At 41.9% G+C, this 19,242-nt stretch overlaps 1 protein-coding gene across 3 annotated transcripts in view; it reads right to left on the reverse strand.

Annotated features, from left to right (window-relative positions):
- Nucleotides 1-288: 288 nt before the first annotated feature.
- ZFTA (zinc finger translocation associated) overlaps nucleotides 289-19,242 on the reverse strand; it is a 43,498-nt gene continuing 24,544 nt past the window's right edge. For 2 of the 3 annotated variants that reach the window (XM_066582755.1, XM_066582757.1), the window contains 4 exons: nucleotides 12,137-13,846; nucleotides 11,453-11,983; nucleotides 3,986-4,408; nucleotides 289-1,546 (listed from right to left, as the gene is read on the reverse strand). In XM_066582755.1, coding sequence (XP_066438852.1) covers nucleotides 1,110-1,546; nucleotides 3,986-4,408; nucleotides 11,453-11,983; nucleotides 12,137-13,846 — 3,101 coding nt within the window. In that variant the 3' untranslated portion in view covers nucleotides 289-1,109. The remainder of the gene's footprint in view (nucleotides 1,547-3,985; nucleotides 4,409-11,452; nucleotides 11,984-12,136; nucleotides 13,847-19,242) is intronic. The other variant, XM_066582758.1, reaches the window with a different exon arrangement.

Genomic DNA, 19,242 nt, shown 5'->3' on the forward strand with positions numbered 1-19,242 from the left:
TGTTTTGCTTTGTAGTTAAAAGTTGAGTTTTTTGGGCCACCCTACTGCACGGCCAATCCAATCATTTAGGAATCTTTGGGGACCCCAATCCAGTGAATCAGGGAGGTCTCTGTGGTTGCTCTTGCACGGCCAGATAGAGATCACTTATCCTGTGGATAAGGAATAACTTAATTTTGTGGAACTACCCCTTTAATATTGGGAATGCTTTCCCATCAATAAAAGCCCAAATGAGACAGGTTAATAAAGAAATAAGTTTTAGAACTCCAACAAATCCTTTTTGAAGCCATGTAAATACAAGTTCATTATACTCTTTTATTTCTCCGTATCGGAGATGGTCAAATCATCACTCAAGCAGCTATTCAGCAACAATGTTCCAAGATGCTCAATTCCTTAACAGAGATGAAATGATTTTGATAGGGCTTAACAAAATTCCAGAGCAGCAGTATGATTGCTGTTATCATACTATCCCATTGAGACAAGTTACATTTACGAGTGCCCCCCCCCAATTACTTTTCTGAGAATGCAAGAAATGTAATTAGGTTTGAAAAAATTAATAAAATGCCTCCATTAAGGTTTCCAAACAAACAAAATTCATAGTAAAGACTTGATTGAGAAACTTTTTTTTCCCTGCAGGATACTGCTAGCAATGGGAGATGGAACTTATTTTGGGAGGGTGGAAGGGTCTCAATACAGTTGCTGGGATTAAAGCATTTTGGTACATATAAAAAATAAAGGAAATAGCTGACCATGTATTTTATACCAAAAAGAAATCTCTTCATGGACCATGATTTCACAGTCTGGTACACGTGGCTAGAAAATGTAAAGCCACAAACATTTACGGTATGCATAGTTACAGTCTGCTTGCAAAGGGAGAGTTAGACAAAAACATAGACTTCTAGAAGCAACTAAAGGATGCACGTTCACCGATAGCAAGGGAGGAATTATGGGTGTTCCAATGTAAGTCTTAGAATACAGTTTTCTGAAATGGTGAATTAAGACCGTAAATTGGGCAGAAAATGACACCATCTTAACGTGCAAAGAATTCATATTAGAACAAGTCAAAGGTGGTGGTTATTTCTTTACACATTGATGTAGGACTACTGGGATATTCATGACTCCTCCACAGCAGGGGCCCTTCGCTTGCGTCCTCTCACTTCTTCTTGGGGTTGAGTTTTAAAACAGTCCTCAGAATGAATATAATGTAGTGCCATTTCACTATAAGCCTCCAGGATCCTCTGTCGCTCCTCAGCTGTGAAATCGACAGAATAAGGGTGTACCTGGACTATGTGGCGCTTGATGGTGCTGACTTTCAGTGTGGCTAATGTCCCACCACATACCATGCAGATGAGACCTTCACGGCGGCAGTCGTAGTCCATCATGAATTCCGTGCGCCAACGGACTTGGTAATTGCGCTTTGCACTATTGCATGGGGGTGGCAGGGAAGGGGTAGATTTGGGTGTCTTGGAAAAGGTTGGCAAAATAATTTCGGGATGGGGACTGCTGGCTGCAACAGTTGATCCATTTGTTTCAGAGTTTGTTGCGTCTTCTGTGTTAAGGAAAAAAATATACGCACAATTAGGATATTATAGTTTGGAAATTGCAAACAATAAAATGATAAAAAACAAACAAAAAGGTTTTATATATTACAGTCACTTGTCAACAAAAGCTGAGGGTATAAAGGATTTCAGAAGGTCTAGAATGATAACCCAATGCAAAGAGATATCCAAGTCCTCCTGGTGGGACACACAACTGGTTAACCATAAACCCCTGATCTAAACGGCTGAAAACTTTCTCCAAAGTACAGGCCCCTTTGCAACCTATGGGAACCCCAGTCATAGCAGCCATCATGCATGCGATTTCATGTATACAGTTTACATATTTTTTCTTTCCTAGAGCTGCATTAAATCAATGTGAGATATTGCAGAAAGATAGGACATGCTGCGATTTTTTCTCTCCCTCAGGATCGCATGAGTGAAAACATCGCAAATGAGAATGTAACCATTGAAATTCATTTGTTTCATAATCATGCGTTTTCACTCACTCTCGCAGCGCAAGAAAATCACCACAGGGCATAGCTGTACATCCTGGCAGGGAGGTACTTAGCGCAACAGGCGTACAGTTACGTCCTGAGGATAGAGCCAGATCAGAAGATATCTCGCGCTATTCGGCAGCGGGGGTCGGCTATCACTGATAGCCGGCCTTCCCCTGCAACAGCGCGGGTGCATCGGGAAAGCGACCCCCGCTGTTAACCCCTTCCCTGCCGCGATCTATGTAGATCGCAGCATGTGAAGAGTTCACAGAGGGAGCCAGCTATTACACTTCCAGCCGTAACCATCAATGAGAATGTCTGACAATCATCTAATCGGATGGGATCTCAAGCATCGAACTCCCACCAATCAACTATTAATGACTTGATAGGTCATCAATAGTAAAAGTCCCAGAACACCCCTTTAAATTTAGTAATCCTTTGTGCCTCACGTTAAGGGCTTATTCGGATGATCGTATATTGGTCAGGTTTTCACGCCCAACCGATATACGCTGCCCCTCTCTGCAATGGGAGGGGCGGGACGGGGGGGGGGGGGGGGAGGGGGGGGCTTAGCTCCTGTCCTGTCTCCTCCCCTTGCAGAGAGGGGCAGCATATATTGGTCGGGCGTGAAAACCCGACTGATATACGATCGTTTGAATAAGCCCTAAGGCTGGGTTTCCACTAAGCATTTGTAGCATGATTTCACAGCGTTTCCACTGCCATTTTTATGTGCCTGCTAAATTGACTCTCTGGTTTTGGGCCAAAATTCTTTCCATGGAGGAGGCTACCTTATCTGCAGATCACTCCTCTGATCCACAAGTTTCGGGCCCCGTTTTAAGTTATCAAAGATGGCTACCACAATTTTCTAACTACCTAATATACACTGTGCATTGCTCTCCGACTGGCCAGTGTTGTCACTTGAGCAGCTCTGGCCAATCAAATAGCAGATATAGTGCATTGGTAGTCCAACACTACTAATACAATGTGGAGATTACTTAGTTTGAAGATTGTGTCGTCATCTTGGATAGCCAAAAATGGGGTCCTGAACTAACAGATTTGGAAACAGTGGATTTGAGGTATGGCAGAAAAGTACAACTGTAGGTAATACACATCTTTCCCCTTAGGTCTCAGGACAGAATTTTGTCTTGAAGCTAGAGGCCCGCTTTAACTGCACATCAAAAATGTAATCCGCAAAAAACACATTTTAATGCAAAACACCACAGTTGTATAATTTTCGGCCAATTGATTAATGATCAATGATTTCAGTGTGCTGTACCTTTTTAATGCCAATCTGCTGAAAATCACAGTTTCACGGGAAAGCAATAAGTATGCACATCAAAGATGCTTACAAAATGCCATAAAAACAGAATAAAAAAGCCATGTGGAAACACAGCCCAATAGTAAGTAATCTCATGTGCCTCAGATCAAATAGCAAGTAGCTCCATATGCTTTATTTAACCTCCGTTGGTGTTCGGTTGGACCAGATGGCAGACCCAAGTAAGTGGACTTTTACAACAACTAGTTGAGTACCCCTGATCTCAATGGCTCTGAAGCTGTACATGTACAATGTTATGCTGGGTTCTCATGGGGAGAATTTGCCACGGTATTTACATGCGGACCCTCGAAAATTCTGTGACATTAACAGTAGCAGCAAACTGGATTAGATTCTCAAAATCTTGTCCCCAAGCTGCCGTATGGAAAGTGACATGTGATGCAGAACTGAATTCTGCATCATGTCACTTTTATCGCCGTATCCACTGCGAAATTCACCTCTCTTCAATCTGGTTATACAGATGGAGTTAAGCTTTTACTTCTATGTAAAAGTGTCCTCACTAAGCAGAATAATACAGTCACAAAATCACTGAGCTAAAACCCTGGAGAAAACTGGTAACAAATTTAAAAAGAAATGTATTTTATAAAACCTTTAGGAGTCACTATATAGCCACACAGTCAGCTTACCATTTATTTCTATGCAGATTTCATCATCGCCTTGTTGCTGTCCTGCTGCTTTTTTACTTGCAGCCATTTTTTGCTCCCACTCTTCCATGACGACAGCCTTCTCCTGATCACTCAGGTACGTTGTATCCGGATGCTTCTGCTGGATGTGCATCTTCACTGTAGTGATTTTTGGATTCATCAGCGTCGCGCCGCATACCATGCAAATTAATCCATCCTTTGCTGGAGTGTAGTCCATTAGGAACTCTAGGTTCCAGCGGTCATGCTGATACTTACGGGGATCGTTTACTTTACCCTGAAGTCTTCCAAATGCAAACTCCCAAGAAGCACCTTTACCTTCTGGCATTACACCAGACCAGCTGGACTCCTCTTCGTCAGCTTCTAAAGAATCACAATCTGGTGCTTTTACAATACTCAACCCCTGGTCTGAAATAGAAGAAATAATGAAGAGATGAGAAAGACCAAATAAATTAATATACAAAACTGTGTGTTTGGAGAAAAGAGGGGGCCGATTATTTAAAAAAAAAAACAAAAAAAGAAACACTTTAGTAATTCTGCCATTGTTTTTACAATGGTCACAGTGCGATATAAATAACATAACTTTATTCTCTTGATCAGCACATTTTAGGGTACATGCAACTTTTTGATCGCTTTTTATTAAGGTTTTTGAAAGGCAGAAAACTCTGGCTTTGGCTTATATTCTCAGGGTTTGCTACAAGGCTTCCTAAAAGGTGAGACATTGACTTGCAGGAATGCCGCCTTCCAATAGGTGGCACTACAGAGGCATTGTTCCATCTTCCATTTACATAAATCTCCTAGAGGAGCATGCATGGCCTTACAGGTCTCCTCAGTGGAGAAACAATACCCTTCCTGACCTTGAGAGGCAGACAAACGAAAAACAGGAATTTGGGATTAGGTTTTCTCATCTCACATAAATCACATTGCAGGATAACTAAAATTTTTATAGTTCGAGATATTACAAATTCGGCAATACTTACCATGGTGCTTGAATGTTTGTGAACCCTCTGCAAATGTCCATATTTCTACTTATATGTGACCTAAAACTACTCACACAAGTCCTAAAAGTGGACAAGTAGAACAAAATCAAACAAATCAGTCAAAAATTAGACTTGGTGATATATGTTTTGAGGAAAATGATCCACTATCACATCTATGAATGGTAAAACCATATGAACCTCTGCTTTCAGTATCTAGGGTGACCTCCCTGAGCAGCAATAACTGCATCTAAACATTTCTGATAATTGTTGATTAGTCCTGCACATCCGTTTTGAGGATTTTTAGCCCATTCCTCTAAACAAAACAGCTTCAACTCTGTTATGTTGGTGGGTTTCCTCACATGAATTGTTCACTTCAGGTCCTTCCACAATATTGCTATAGGATTAAGGTCAGGACTTTGACTTGGCCACTCCAAAATGTTAAACTTTATTCTTGTTTAACCATTCTTTTGTAAAACGACTTGTGTGCTGTGGGTCGTTGTCTTGTTGCATGACCCACGTTCTCTTGATATTCCGCTCGTGAACAGATGTGCTGACATTTTGCTTTACAATTTACGGTTATAATTCAAAATTCATTGTTCCACCAGTAATCCTACACTATCCTGGCCTAGATGCAGCAAAACAGTCCTAAACCATAATGCTACCACCACCGTGTTTCAAAGATAATATGAGATTTGTAGGCTGTAATGCAATGTTTTTCTTTTGTCAAACATAATGCTTCTCATTTAAGCCAAAAAGCTCCATGTTGATCTCATCTGTCCACAAAACATTGTTCCAAAAGCCTTCTGGCTTGTCCAGGTGATCTTTAGCAAACGTCAAACAGGCAGCAATATTCTTTTTGGAGAGCAGCAGCTTTCTCCTTGCAATCTTGCCATGCACACCATTGTTGTTCAGTGCTCTCCTGACTGGTGGTCTCATGAACATTATAATTAATTTGAGAAAGGCCTTTAGTTTCTTAGAGGTCCCTTTGGATTTGCAACCTTGCTCTTGGTGTCATCTTTGTTGGTCAACCACTATTGGAGAGGGTAATACTGTTCTTGAAATTCCTCCATTTATACACAATCTGCCTGACTGTGGATTGGTGAAGTTGAAGCTCTTTAGAGATGGATTTATAACCATTTCCAGCCTGATGAGCATCAACAACTCTTCTTCTGAGGACCCCATCAAATTTTTTTATTCGAACCATGATACACTTCCACAAACTTGTTGGAAGATCAGACCATGATAAAATAAGTCAGCAACTCACATAGGATTGTCATTCCATTGATTGAAAACACCTGACTCTAATATCACCTTCAAATTATTTGCGAATTACAAGGTTCACATAGTTTTGCCACTCACACATATGTGATATTAGATCATTTTCATTAAAAAATAAATGACCAAATTTAATATATTTGACTCATTTCTCTGATTTAGTATTCTATTTATTTTTAGGACTTTTGATGTAGTTTTAGGTCAAATATAAGCAGAAATATGGAAAATTCTGAATGACTCACAAACTTTCAAGCACCATTGTATTATGTGAATTTATTATGTGCTTCACGGGGAAAAATGTGTAGTCGCTACTGACTGTGGTATGCAGAGGGTTAAATGTATGGAGATAAGAGATTTTTCGGCTGTTTTCCCTCGGTTGTTAGAGCTGAGCCCTGTTATCAATAGACAGCAGGGCTCCAGCTCTTTCTGGTATGAGACTCCCGTGCCGGCCTTAGACTTAGATCAGAAACTCTATATTTTCTCCTTCGGGAGAGCCTTGTAACAATGACTTGGAATTAAAAGCAAAGCCAGACTCCTACTGTACACTGATGAAGGGCAAATACCCTGAAACAGCTGTCTGTACATGGAGTCTAGCTTTTTTTTTAATACCCAATCATTGTTACAAGGCTTGTATACAGAAAAAAAAACGAAAATGGAAAAACTAAAAAAAAACTCTGTCACTAAGGGGTTAAAGAACTGGCTTGTTTTTACTCTGTAAGTAAGTTTTCCATCATTTACTGATCTGGAGTTAAAGTTTGTATCACAGTGCAGAGCTGCACAGGTTGCTACTGGAAACAATACGTTTTTCAACAGAGACATCCATAATACTACAGCACCTATAAACATTTGAAGAATAAAGCCAACCATGCTTTAGGGATTTTGGATTAGTGTTGCTTATCATGACTGGCTGGGCAATAATATCAGATTGTGTCACCGCCAAACTGATTTTTAGCAAAAATCGCCAGAAAATCATTTTACAAATAAAAGTTAGAGAGAGAGTGGTATGTGTGTTTCTCAGTTGTTACCACTGTTGCCTTTCGGTGCTGGGGTCCTAGGCTCAAGTCCCATCAAAGATAACATGCATGAACGTTGACAAAACTCCACTCAGAGGTTGCCTTTTATCAGATTTGAACCTAGAACTCCAGCACTACAAAGCAGCAGTGTTAACAACTGAACCAGCACAACTGTGATTTCTGCTCCAGAGGGGAAGAACAGTAAGAATAAACACAAAGAGATCATAAAACACTATGCACATGTTGCCCTTGGATAGATTTGAACCTAGAGCTCCAGCACTGCAAGGCAGCAATGCTATCAACTCAGCCACTATGCTTCGTCTTTCTTTCTCTGGAGGTGACAGAAACAAACGAACATACAAAATCCATGCAAATGTTGTCCTTGGAAAGATTTGAGCTTAGGAACCCAGCTGTAACTTCCGACCTGAGCGTAATGCCACCATGCCCAGGACAAATGCAAATAGAAGGCTGGAGGGAAAGGATTTGGACAGGGGAATGTGCATACATGCTGAACACCATAATAAATTGAACTGCAAATGGGACTTGCGAGCAGACATCCAACGAGGACTGCAAACAGCAAAACACTTACTTCAAATACTAACATGCATAAGCAGATGTAATAGCTTAAGTACGAGCTATTGGTTCGTATTTTGGCCAAGATACATAAGCTCACGACAAGGGCCCTCGTTGCCTACTTTAACAAGACAACTTAAACCCCAGGGAGTCCTCTCTAGAAGCAGCTGATTGGTGATAATTGGCTGACTGGAGCAATACACACCCAACCAGCTCAATCATTCCACACATAGAAGCCTAGAATGGTAGAATTGGAAGGGACCTCCAGAGTCATCTGGTCCAACCCCCTGCTCAGTGCAGGATTCACTAAATCATCCCAGACAGATATTTGTCTAGCCTTTGTTTGAACACTTCCATTGAAGGAGAACTCACCACCTCCCATGGCAACCTGTTCCACTCATTGATCACCCTCACTGTCAGAGTTTTTTCTAATATCTAATCTGTGTCTCCTCCCTTTCAGTTTCATCCCAGTTCTGGTCTTTCCTTGTGCAAATGAGAATAGGGCTAATCCTTATACACTGTGACAGCCCTTCAGATATTTGTAGACAACTATTAAGTCTCCTCTCAGCCTTCTTTTTTGCAACCTAAACATTCCCAGATCCTTTAACCATTCCTCATAGGACATGATTTGCAGACCACTCATCATCTTGGTAACTCTTCTCTGAACTTGCTCCAGTTTGTCTATACTCTTTTTTTTAAAGTGGAGTGCCCAGAACTGGACCCAGTATATCAGATGAGGTCTGACTAAGGAAGAGTAGAGGGGAAAATTCCTCACGTGATCTAGACTCTATGCTTCTCTTAATTCATCCCAGAATTGTGTTAGCCTTTTTGGCTGCTGCATCACATTGTTGACTCATGTTCAGCCTATGATTTATTAATACACCCAAGTCTTTTTAACATGTGCTGCTTCTTGCCCAGATGTAGGACTTTGCATTTCTCCTAGCTAAATACCATTCTGTTAATCGACCCCCACTGTTCAAGCTTTTCTAGATCTTTTTGAAAACTCGCTCTCTATTACCTAGTGTTTGCTAGCCCTCCTAGCTTTGTGTCGTCTGCAAATTTGATCAGTTTCCCATCAATTCCCTCCTACAGATCATTGATAAAAAATGTTGAACAACACAGGGCCTAGGACACAGCCTTGTAGTACCCCACTTGATACATTCTTCCACTTGGATCTACAGCCATTTATGACCACTCTTTGAGTACTATCACTCAGCAAGTTTTGAATCCACCTAACAGTTGCCTTGCCAATCCCATATTTGGTCATTTTTTTTAATAAGTATGGTATGAGATACTTTGTCAAATGCTTTACTAAAGTCAAGATATCCACTGCATTTCACTGATCAATCCAGTCGGTCATTTGTTTGTTACAAACCCATGCTGCCTCTGGTTAATTACTGCATTTATATCCAAGTACTTGCATACATGCTGTTTAATAATTTGTTCAAAGATCTTTTCCAGTATAAAAGTCAGGCTCAAAGGCCTGTAGTTTCCTGGATCCACCTTCTTCCCTTTTTTGAAGATAGGGACAACACTTGCCCTTTTCCAATCTTCTGGGACTTCTCCTGTTCTCCAGGAATTTTCAAAGAATATGGCGAGAAGTTCAGCAATTACCTCCGCTGCTTCTTTAGTATCCTAGGATGGAATTCATCCGGACCTTGAGACTTGAATTCATTTAAGTTAGCTGAGTGTTCCCTCACCATCTTTCTACTTATATATGGCCTGTATTCTTTTATTCCCCCAATAGCACAGGGAAGATCAGTTGATGTTCCATCTACTTTCTGAGAGAAAACAGATACAAAATAGGAATTTTAAAAAGTGTGGCCATCTCAACATCATTCTTAACCAATTCACCATTTTCATCTTGTAAGCATCCAATAGCATCTTTGACTTTCCTTTTGCTTTTGACATACCGCCAAAATCCTTTTTTATTGCTTTTGGCCTCTGTTGCAAGCCTCAATTCATTATTAGCTTTAGCTTTTCTGACACTTGCCCTACAGTTTCTGCAGACTGCATTATATTCTTCTTTGGATATTCCATTGTCTTTCCATTTGATAAACAAAGTTTTCTTCCTTTTTAAACATGTGTGCAAGTTCTCTGTTCATCCATGCTGGTCTCTTTAAATGCTTCCCATTCTTCCTTTTTCTACGGATTGTAACGATTGTGCTTTGAGAAGCTCATTTCGCAATATTTCCCAACCTTCTAGGACATTTCTGTCCTTAAGAACATCCAGCCATTGGATTTTTCCTACCCTCTGAGTTCATTAAAATCTACCTTTCTGAAATCCAACCTTGAGGTCTGAGTTTTCTTAGGTCTTCCTCCCTTTATCATCAAAAATTCAAGAATAGCATGATCACTGCCTCCTAAGGTCCTAGCCACCCTTAATTCCTTGACCATTCCCTCCCTGTTGGTAAGAATTAGGTCCAAGATAGCAGATCCCTTTGTTTTCCCTTTTGGAAGATAAAGTTGTCAGTAAGAGTGGATAAGAATTTGTTGGATCCATTACTTTTACCTGAGAGAGATTCCCAACAAATGTCTGGATAGTTAAAATCTCCCATAATCACTATGTCGTGCTTTTTTGAGAACTTGGCCATCTGATGTAGAATGAGTTCATCAATATCTTCTGCTTGTGCAGATGGCCTACAGTAAATGCCTACAATAGTATCCTTTCTATTGTTTTCTTTTTGTATTCTTGCCCAAACAGTTTCTCCTTCTCCTTTTTCTCCTTCTCCTAAGCAGAATCAGGAAAAGGGAGGAGGAAGAAGCTTAGTGGCTAGTACTGTCGTCTTGTGGCACTGAGGTTCTGCATTCATGGCTGATCATCAACAACATTTGCATTGAGTTTGTATGATCACTTTGTGTTTATTACTCTTGTTCTTCTCTTACTCTGGATGAGGAAAAAAAGAAGTGTGATGGCTCAGCTGTTAGCATTGCTGCCTGTAGTGCTGGAGTTCAAGGTTCAACAAATGGTTGTTGTTTTTATGTTCTCTTTGTATTTAATCTTCGTGTAATTTTCCTCTTCCGGGACAGGTGTGGTGGCTCAGGTGATACCGATAGCACAGATGTTTTGTAGTGCTGGAGATTTAGATTCAAATTTGACCAAGGACAACATCTGGATTGTTTATTCTTGTTGTTGTTCAGAACAGACAAGTATAGTGGGTCAGTTGTTAGCACTGTTGGGAGTTGTAGATTCAAATCTGACCAAGAGCAACATCCTTCTGGATGGAGTTTTTTAAAGTCCATGATGGGATTTGAACCTAGGACCCCAGCACTGAAACACAACCATGCTAACAACTGAGCCACATTCATAGAAACACACAACCAACCACCCACCCACCCTCCTCTTCAGAGGTCAACTTAGTAGCAGTAATATTGATTTCAATGGGAGTCAGTATCTGCTGCTCTGATTCAAGATTATTTTTTGAAAATTGTGTCAGGTATACCCGACTCAAGTATTTGATAGCCACTCAACACTATTTTGGATAGAGGACACCTCTATCCTGACAATATAGTTTTGGGTTGTTTTCTTTTTTTTTGACATACGAGAATACCTTCCAACTCTATATGTGAAAATTTCCTGGTAAAACCAGAATATCCGTCATAATGCTTACCTCCAATAACTATTCCATCCTTGTTCGATTTTGCTGACATCCTCTTTAATTCAGACAACTTATTCTCCCAGTCCAGTATAATTGCTGCCTTCTCTTCAGCATTGAAGTTCCCTGTATGTGGATGCTTTTGAACAATGTGTCTTTTGATGCTGCTCTCTTTGAGAACAGTAAGAGTGGAGCTACAGTACATGCACACCACACTTCCACGTACTCCATTGAAGTCCATCAGGTAATCTGAGCGCCAACGCATTTGGTATGCATTGTTTTGGACAAGACTACCGCTGTTTCCCCGCCATACACTCACCTCCCATACTGTGGGGTCAACCCCAGCAGGAAACTGAGGAACATCAATGATAGCAGGTGGTAGTTGCGGGGTTTGAAGGTCTACTGGAGGTACCTTGGGTGCAATAACCCGCCAGGTTTTTGAGATATCAGAAGCAGAAGTGGAAGGTTTGGGTTTTGATGTCTGAAGGATTGTATGTTCTGGGATAACAGAAACCCGTGTTATAATTATGGGTGTTGGAGTTTCCACTGAAAGAGCAGATTAAGAGTTACATATTAGATTATTAACATACATGGATATCCAAACTCTTTATATAAAAATGATTTATTTTAGCTTTATTGCAAAAATGTAATTTTTACAAAGCTAAGATATTAATAATTAAAAGGTAATTATCAACTCACCTTTTAAAACAGGAAGTCCAATACCCAGTACAGCTGGTGCTTGCTGCACTTGTTGCACCTGGATTTGATGCTTCCCTGGCTCACTGGGATGTGTTTTTGCACCTTCCATTATTTGTTGATGAATTTGTTGCTTTTCTGCTTGAAAATTTTTTGCAGTCTGACTTTCTTCTTTTTCATCCTTAGGCAGTTCCGCATACTGGTGGTCCTCTGTCTTCACAATTATTTCTCCCGTCACACTCTGCACTTCTTGTTCTTTAAGTTTCTCCTGTTCCAGTCTCCGCTCCTCAACCCCCTGTTTCTGGGGCATCTGAGCTTCCCTAATTTTCGACTTTTCTTCCTCCAGCAGCTGAGCTTCCTTATCTGTCTTATTGTCTTCTTCTGCTGGTTGGGCCTCCTTAGCTTTCCTCCCCTCTTCCTCCAGCAGTTGGGCCTCCATAGTCACCTTCTTCTCTTTCTCCAGCAACTGGGCCTCCTTAGCTTTATTTTTTTCTTCTTCCAACAGCTCGGACTCCTTAGCTCTTCTCTTATCTTCCTCCAGCAGCTGTGCCTCTTTAGCCTTCATCTTTTCCCCCTCTAGCAGCTGGACTTCCTTTACCTTCCTCTTTACTTCCTCCAGCAACTTGGCCTCCCTAGCTTTTTGTTTTTCCTCTTTTAACACTGTAGCCTCTCTGATTTTCTCCGGTTCCTCGAGTTGTCTTTCTCTAGTTTTTTGCTCCTCCACCAGCAGATGGCTCTCCTTAGCTTTCCTCTTCTCTTCCTCCATAACCTGGCCTTCCCTAGCTTCAGGTTTTTTTCCCTCCTTTACCTTCTGCTGTTCTTCTAGAATTTGCGAATTTGATCCCAGAAGATGCTTTTTTCTTGCTTTCCATTCCTGATCAGCTAGCAGGTGCACCTGTTTCGTATTGCGCTCCTTGTTATCAGGGAGCCGAACATCTCCAGTTGGCGATTCCTCTTCCTCCAAAAGCTCAACATTTGTAGGCTCAAGATTCTCCTCCTCAATCAGCTGTGCACTACGACTGCTATTATTCTCTAATCCTAAATTATGGGCAGATTTTATATCTTTCTCCATTAAATCACCAAAACTTTTAGATTTCAGTATCCTATTTTCAGGTCTCTTTATAGTTCTTGATGTCACCCGATCACCTTTCACTGCTTTTTTAGCCAATTTCTTATCTGCTTCATCATCATTCATGTCTGCTTCCATATCCCCATCTGGAGTCTTGTCTTCTTCCACTTCTACCTCGGAAGTCAAGTCCTCCTCTCCCTCGGGAGTCAAGTCCTCCTCCACCTCGGGGGTCAAGTCCTCCTCCATCTCCACCTCAGGAGTCAAGTCTTCCTCTATCTCCACCTCGGGAGTCTCCTTACGATTTATCCAGGCATCTAAAATCACACTTTTCTGGGTAGGACTGAATTGTAGTGAGGTGGGATGATTATCCAAAATGTGATGTTTGATGTCAGTAAGACTTAGACTTGATAAGGTAGTTGTGCACATCATACAATGGAGTTTGTTTCCTTGGTAATCATAATCCATCAGAAATTCTAATCTAAACCACTGCTGAAGAGATTCATTCATGTACTGCTCCAGATGGGTTCTATCAAGTGGTGAAGTCAGAGGAAGTTCTGGACCCAGCACAGGCCTCCATGTTCCTTTAGCCACGGGAGGCAGACGTCGTCTTTTCTTTTTTGGACCAGTTCTGGCTTTCATACTCTCTAAAATAAATAAACACAGAATGAAACACTAAGTATAATGTACTAAATAATAAAGAGAAATAGGTAAAGTACAAAATAAAAACATGAGACTGAGACAAAAAGAAATGTGCTTCTAATTAAAGACCAACCTACTGAAAGCAGCATTTTGGTGAGCCTGACTTCTACTGGACGTACATAACTGGATAGTTGCTAGAGCCATTCTAAATACCAATTATTGGCTGCAGCACATGGTCTGACAGTGTTAACCCCTATCAGCCCATCAAAGGAGAGATTTCTCCACTGCCTACAATTATTTTGAAATACAGTGTGACACGCCCTTAGAGGAAAGGATCAATGTCTGTAACGCTACTGGCCAGAGCCTTGTGACTTTGCCATAGAGTGCCACTTAGGAGACTGCAGATCCGGAAACCTTGGGTTGTAAATTATGTTTTGACTTTTTGGCCACCCATTATTCTAGTGCTCTGAAGCTTTATAATAAAAAGCAGCCTTAAGATCCAGCAGGAAGATAGTGACTCCATTCTGTGGTGTCCGACTCCACCTAGAGGCTTTGCAAAACCATTACACCTACTTCACAGTCAATATGTGCTAAGCGATCCTTTACCACTAAACTGTTGGCTAGTTATCAATAGCAAGCAACTCTACCCCCAACTTTGTCTGACTACCTGTGTCCTTTACTTCCTCTACTTTTCCTTCTTTTCTGGATGATAAAAAGGCTGCTAAGCGGGGTACGGTATTACCCCTTTAGAAGGAGTCCAATGTTCGCCTGCCTCCTTGTCAGTCGCTCGGCATAAGCCCTGCTCTCCTCTGACTACTTATTCTGTGGGCTTAGCAACTCCTTAACTTGGCTCAAGAGGAAACCCAGAGATAGCAATGAACAGTCAACGTTCAAACATATCCGATTCAGCCCCCGTCAGCCTCATCTATAGATCAGATGATGTCAGGCCTCTTGTCTCGGTTCTCCGATCAGGGTGATGACCCTCTTCAGAAAGCCATGACTCCTAATTCCTTGTTTCCTAATTATTACAAGAACTGGATAAAATGTGCAGTCAGCTTACTTCACAGCTTAAAAGTGAATTGAAAGACCTAGAGTAATGTATCAACTTTATTGAATCTCCGCTTAACAACACGGTGGCTAAAGATAACCAAAATTCCAACAGTATTTAAGGTATGCATGATCAGCTTGCACAAGCCAACATTAAAATAGATCTCAAAAATAGGTCTCGGAAGGTCAATTTCTGCATTTGACAGCTACAGGAGTCTGTGGTAGATTTGGAATCTGCCCTGAAGGATTTCTATAAAACCTTAATTCCGGGCCTAACAAAGGAAATCATTTTGCTGGGGCAGTGCGAGATTCAGATCTACTCTGACATTGCTTCTTCCACCATCCAACACCGTAGGGTGTTCAAACCGCTGCTTTAGGTGTTGTCAAAGCATGACATTATGTTTTGCTAGAAAATTCCTTGTTGCTTGTTCTTCCAATATAAAAAGTGCAACTATATGTTTGCAATTTTCCAGGATGCTAAATTGCTATTAGAGAAGCTATGCCATATTAAAGGGGTTCTGACATGAATAATTTTTTTATGCTTTAGCAGCCATTGTTCCCTGGTCTGCCTAATGGACCCAGGGAACCCATGGGTTAATGGCTGCTAAAGCATAAAAAGATAACACTTACCTGTGCTTCTGTTGTTGTTGACATCGGGGGGTCATCTCCCGGCAGCATATTAGCACTTTCTGCTTAGGTTAAGCAGCCTGACTAGAGCCACCTGATTGGTGCACGCTGTGCAGTCACGTGGTGCCGAAGAGCCAATCAGGTGGCTCTAATCAGCAGCGCTGCTTAACCTAAGCAGAAAGTGCTAGTATGCCTCCCGGCAGGCAGTCTTCTTCCTCCAGCAGCCGCGCCGCTCCGGGATCGCGCGCATGCGCAGTGGAGAGGTGCCCTCTGACAGGAGTCAGGACGGGCCGCGTCTCCACTGCGCATGCTCAGCACTCCGGAGTTCAGCCGGACGGACGGGCCGCCCACAGCAAGCACTGCTTGTGACGTGCTTGCTGTGGCGGTCCGTCCGTTGACCTCGGAAGTGCCTGACGGACGGACCAGAGCAGGAAGCGGTCTTTTTGACCGCTCCTGCTCTGCTTTAAAGGCACAGAAGAAGATGCCGGCTGGAGGGGACATGCCTGGCGATCGGGCCAGGCCAGGCAAGGTGAGTACAAATTTTTTTTTTTCATGTCAGAACCCCTTTAAGGAAAACCAGCAAAGCCCCTATTTTTGGTCACTAGTATCGCTAGTCGCTAGTATCAGGCCGTCTCCATTGTGTGAAAAGTCCTGGGAAATGGTTGATTTTGCTGACACCTTTAGGACAACTCCTGCTTCAAATCCTCCAGGACTGAAGGCCTCCAAATTGTTGTGTTGCGAAAAGAGCATTAATGTTTTCATATGTTACGGCCCAGAGTGTTCACATTACGCTCAGGTCCCAAGTGAGATCTGCTTATCTTACATGAAATCGAAGCAACCTGTATTCAAATGTATACTTTAGCTAACCTTCTATACATCTCCTATGATATTCCTTGCTTTCTTTTGCCAGTTTCTCTCCTTCCATTTTTCCCTTTCGCTTCCTCTGGGTGGGGATCACTAGCAATCCGCCTCGCCTTTTTTTAAATTTTCTTAAGTTCGCACTTTGTGATGTTGTGGTGGTGCTAAATGTTTTGTGCAGAGGCTAGAGACTTCCCTTTCTTCTTGTGGAGGGTAGACGCTCTTTTCCCACCCTAAAGTTCAGGGCATTTCTATTGGTGTTAATATGATTGAGAAACACTAATTTTCTTTGAAATGGTTCATGGTATTGTAGGGTTCCCCTTCCAGTGGTGACTTTATTGTAGTTTGGGATGTTGGGAACAGGAATGACATTCCTGGTACCTTCACTCTCTTAGTCCCTCTTTATAACATGAAGTTTCTGCACTATGGCGCTGTTAAGTGACCCACAATCTGAAGTCTCTCCTTCTACAGTCCTTTCTCACAATGTCTGGGGGTTCAACTCCCCAGTGAAACACAGAAAAGCTATCCAATTTTATTGGTATTTTACTACAAGAGACTAGGGATGAGCGAGTATACTCGCTAAGGCACTACTCACTCGAGTAATGTGCCTTAGCCGAGTATCTCCCTGCTTGTCCCTAAAGATTCGGGGGCCGCCGCAGCTGACAGGTGAGTTGCGGCGGGGAGCAGGGGAGAGCGGGCGGGAGAGAGAGATCTCCCCTCCGTTCCTCCCCGCTCTCCCCCGCAGCTCCCCGCCCCGCGCCGGCCCCCGAATCTTTAGGGATGAGCGGGGAGATACTCGGCTAAGGCACATTACTCGAGCGCGTAGTGCCTTAGCGAGTATACTCGCTCATCCCTACAAGAGACCCATTTCTCTACTCATTTACTTAGGTGGTTCCCATTCTTCTACATGGCTTCCACAGAAGCGATAAAAAAAGGAGTAGTAGTATGCTTCTCTAACAAAAATCTCCTTCACTCCAGATCACAATGAGGGACACAGAAGGCCAATATACTGAAGTCTTAGGTATCACAGCTGTGTCAGTAGTAACTTTTGTGTTATATTAGGTTTTTAACTCCAATTAGGTTCAATTATTCTAAAACCCGCTCCAGCACCTGCTGCCACAAGCTGAGGGCTCTTTGTTTATGGGTGGAGACTCCAACCTAAATCTGGATCATGTGTTAGATAAGTCAAACCCAGGTAGACCCCATCTAAGGCACTCCCCTAAGATTGGGCATCAGCTCGCTAAATTAACTCTTTAACCCCTTAAGGACAGTATTTTTAATTGGTACCATTGATTTTTTTTGGTGCATATAATGCATTGTAACACTTTTTTTTTGGACGGCAAGGGGGGGGGGGGGGGAAACAAAAACATCAATTCTGCCAATTTTTTTTACAGAGTTAATCATATAACACAAAATTTATTTTTTCATCGATTGAGCACTGTGAGGGCTTGTTATTTGGATGACAAGCGGTAGTTTTATTTGTACACTTTTGGGGTACATACAGCTTTTCTAATAATTTTGATTGCATTTTTTGGGAGGCAAATGGATAAAATACGCATTTGTGTTTTGTTTTTTAGTTTTTGCCATGCAGGATGAATAATGCGTTCAATTACTGTACAGGTTCTTACGAAAAGGATGATACAAATACCTGCTTATGCTCCTGGAGAGGTGGGTCTTTGGCCCTGGCTTTTTGACTACCTTGATGACACTTTACTGGGCTCCTATGGCGTAAGTGAACATTAGGGGTTTTGAATCAGATAGAATTTAATATTAATAGGGGAACTCAACAAGGATGCCCCCTCTCGCCCATCTTGTTCATTTTAGATATTGAGCCCCTGGCGTTGTTTATTTGGCTTTGTCCTAATATTTGTGGCATTACCTTCGGCAGTAGGGAACATAGTGCCCCGTTTGCAGATGACCTGCTCCCTAGGGTCTCTTTCCCCTAAACATTCTACACAATTTATACCATCACCTACAACAATTCTCAGAGATTTCCGGCCTGGAATTAAACTCCTCAAAATCAGAGGCCTTTAATCTCAATCAAATCATAGATTGGTGAAAGTCGTTCAGTTAAACTACAATTTTAAATAGAATGCTGAATGCTTACTATATCTGGGGACTGCACTTACTCCCTAAATTTGTCCTCTATATGGGGCCAACTATCCACTACTATGCAAAGCAATATAGGATAATTTGCACATGTAGTCTAATTTAGAAGTGTTTTTGCTGGGTCGGGTAGCCTCTGTTAAAATTAACATCCTACAAAGATTGCCTTATGTCTTTCGGGCCCTACTCATTAACGTCCCTCTGGTTCGGTTAAAAAACCTCCATGGTGATCTCTGGAACTGTATATGGTGCACGCAGTGTAGGCACATAGGAGCCAAGACTTTTTACGCATTGTGAGACCTAGGCAGCCTTGGAGTGCCACACATCACTAAATATTATGAAACCGCTAGAATAGCTGAACTCTTCCAGCTTCATTATTGATACCAGATCCCCTTATGGGTAGAAATAGAGGGAACAGCTTGTCCAGGGCTCTCTGTAGATCTCCTCCCATGGTTGCCTTCTAAAAGCAGGCTGGCCAACTTGTGTCCAGCCTAGTCTTGCTACTTGGCCCTATGGGATTGGCTTTTGTCCAGGTTCTTCTTGGAGTTCGCCCATGAACCGGCAGCACCAGTTTTTTTAAAATCAGGATTTTTGGCTCAGGCCTTTTTAATGTTGCAATTTGAATGGTTTCCTAAGAATTAATGACTTCATAGATAGATGGCGTATTAAATTGCTTTCATTCTTCTGTAGCTTCCATAAATTACCAAACTTGTAACACTTTCGTATCCAAATCTGGCACTTAAGCAAAAGCCTTAAAGGCAAC

This window comes from Eleutherodactylus coqui, chromosome 11 (genome assembly GCF_035609145.1).
Source record: "Eleutherodactylus coqui strain aEleCoq1 chromosome 11, aEleCoq1.hap1, whole genome shotgun sequence".
NCBI lineage: Eukaryota > Metazoa > Chordata > Amphibia > Anura > Eleutherodactylidae > Eleutherodactylus > Eleutherodactylus coqui.